Source organism: Nerophis ophidion, linkage group LG24 (genome assembly GCF_033978795.1).
Source record: "Nerophis ophidion isolate RoL-2023_Sa linkage group LG24, RoL_Noph_v1.0, whole genome shotgun sequence".
In the NCBI taxonomy this organism is placed as follows: domain Eukaryota; kingdom Metazoa; phylum Chordata; class Actinopteri; order Syngnathiformes; family Syngnathidae; genus Nerophis; species Nerophis ophidion.
Window position 1 is genome coordinate 29,535,154 of NC_084634.1, and position 2,500 is coordinate 29,537,653.

At 39.7% G+C, this 2,500-nt stretch overlaps 1 protein-coding gene across 6 annotated transcripts in view; it reads right to left on the reverse strand.

The window, feature by feature from the left end:
- Positions 1 to 2,500, reverse strand: part of lama2 (laminin, alpha 2) — a 522,186-nt gene that overhangs the window by 9,301 nt on the left and 510,385 nt on the right. For 5 of the 6 annotated variants that reach the window (XM_061886159.1, XM_061886158.1, XM_061886155.1 and 2 more), the window contains 3 exons: positions 2,440 to 2,500; positions 2,296 to 2,374; positions 2,086 to 2,217 (listed from right to left, as the gene is read on the reverse strand). The exon at positions 2,440 to 2,500 is cut by the window's right edge and continues 17 nt beyond it. In XM_061886159.1, the coding sequence (XP_061742143.1) occupies positions 2,086 to 2,217; positions 2,296 to 2,374; positions 2,440 to 2,500 (272 nt within the window). The remainder of the gene's footprint in view (positions 1 to 2,085; positions 2,218 to 2,295; positions 2,375 to 2,439) is intronic. The other variant, XM_061886156.1, reaches the window with a different exon arrangement.

Below are 2,500 nucleotides of genomic sequence, written 5' to 3' on the forward strand. Positions count from 1 at the left end.
AAATTGTGTCGGATCTAAATATAAACGGAATACAATGCTTTGCAAATCATTTTCAACCCATATCCAGTTGAATATGTACAACGACAACATATTTGATGTTCAAACTGAATTTTTTTTTGTTTGTTTTTTCCAAATAATCATTAACTTTAGAATTTTCTGCCAGCAACACGTGACAAAGAAGTTGTGAAAGATGGCAATAAATACTGTTACAGTTGAGGAATGCTCATCACACATTTATTTGGAACATCCCACAGGTGAACAGGTAAATTGGGAACAGGTGGGTGCCATGATTGGGTATAAAAGTAGATTCTATGAAATGTTCAGTCAGTCGCAAACAAGGATGGGGCGAGGGTCACCACTTTGACAACAAATGTGTGAGCAAATTGTTGAACAGTTTAAGAAAAAACTTTCTCAACCAGCTATTGCAAGGAATTTAGGGATTTCACTATTTACGATCCGTAATATCATCAAAGGGTTCAGGGAATCTGGAAAAATCACTGCACATAAGCAGCTAAGCCCGTGACCTTCGATCCCTCAGGCTGTACTGCATCAACAAACGACATCAGTGAGTAAAAGATATCACCACATGGGCCCAGAAACACTTCAGAAAACCACTGTCATTAACTACAGTTGGTCGCTACATCTGTAAGTGCAAGTTAAAACTCTCATATGCAAGGCGAAAACTGTTTATCCACAACACCCAGAATTGCCGTCGGCTTCGCTGGGCCTGAGCTCACCTACGATGGACTGATACAAAGTGGAAAGTGTTCTGTGGTCTGACGAATCCACATTTCAAAATGTTTTTTGGAAACTGTGGTCGTCGTGTCCTCCGTAACAAAGAGGAAAAGAACCATCCGGATTGTTATAGGCGCAAAGTTGAAAAGCCAGCATCTGTGATGGTATGGGCGTGTAGTAGTGCCCAAGACATGGGTAATTTTCACATCCGTGAAGGTGCCATTAATGCTGAATCGTACATACAGGTTTTGGAGCAACATATGTTGCCATCCAAGCAACGTTACCATGGACGCCCCTGCTTATTTCAGCAAGATAATGCTAAGCCACGTGTTACATCAACGTGGCATCATAGTAAAAGAGTGCAGGTACTAGACTGGCCTGCCTGTAGACAAGACCTGTCTCCCATTGAAAATGTGTGGCGCATTATGAAGCCTGAAATACCACAACTAAGACCCCCGGAGTTTTGAACAACTTAAGCTGTACATCAAACAAGAATGGGAAATAATTCCACCTGAGTAGCTTAAAAAATGTGTTTCCTCAGTTCCCAAACATTTGCTGGGTGTTAAAAGAAAAGGTGATGTAACACAGTGGTGAACATGCCCTTTCCCAACTACTTTGGCACGTGTTGCAGCCATGAAATTCTAAGGTCATTATTATTTGCAAAAAAAAAAGTAAGTTTATGAGTTTGAACATGAAATAACTTGTCTTTGTAGTGCATTCAATTGAATATGGGTTGAAAAGGATTTGCAAATCATTGTATTCCGTTTATATTTACATCTAACACAATTTCCCAACTCATATGGAAAAGGGGTTTGTGTGTATATATATATATATATATATATATATATATATTTATGCATACATATGTATATATACACGTATGTATATATATATATATATGTATATATACATACACACATATATTCACATATACTGTATATACGTAATAATATACATATATGTATATACATATCCCCATCCATCCATTTTCTACCGCTTATTCCCTTTTGGGGTCACGGGGGGCGCTGGCGCCTATCTCAGCTACAATCGGGCGGAAGGCAGGGTACACCCTGGACAAGTCGCCACCTCATCGCAGGGCCAACACAGATAGACAGACAACATTCACACACTAGGGCCAATTTAGTGTTGTATGTATATATATTTATATATATATGTATGAATATATATATGTATATATGTGTCTATATATACATGTATATGTATGTATGTATGTATATATATGTGTGTGTGTATATATGTATGAACACACACAGACATATTTATATATGTGTGTACAGATATAACTGCAACTGAAAATAAGGTCTAATAAAAATCCCAAGAAAAACTCACCTGCTTTCAGGAAGCCTGTTCCATCAAAGTAGGTTCCTGCCTCTGTGGCGGCAAAGCATCGTCCCACCATGTGACTCGACGTCGGCGTGGCCATGTTGAGCTCGAAGTCCTCATTGACAGCCTCAGAACGACCTGAGCCAAGATGGCGGTGAAATAATATGAAAAATGAACACACTTGAATGCATTCCATCATAAATGAGAGGAAGTCACCTGTTGCAGCACCTTTGGTGCTGACAGGACCGCCCACCATCATCAGGTGACGCACACAACCATTGATGCTGTAAACAACCTGAAAGGAGACTCTTGTATTATTTTTTACATCCTATATGTTGTCATTATCCTCAATTGCATTACCGGGCCAATCCTCTTAGTGGTGTAGTTGTGTGGGAGACCGCCCACATAGACCACGCCCACC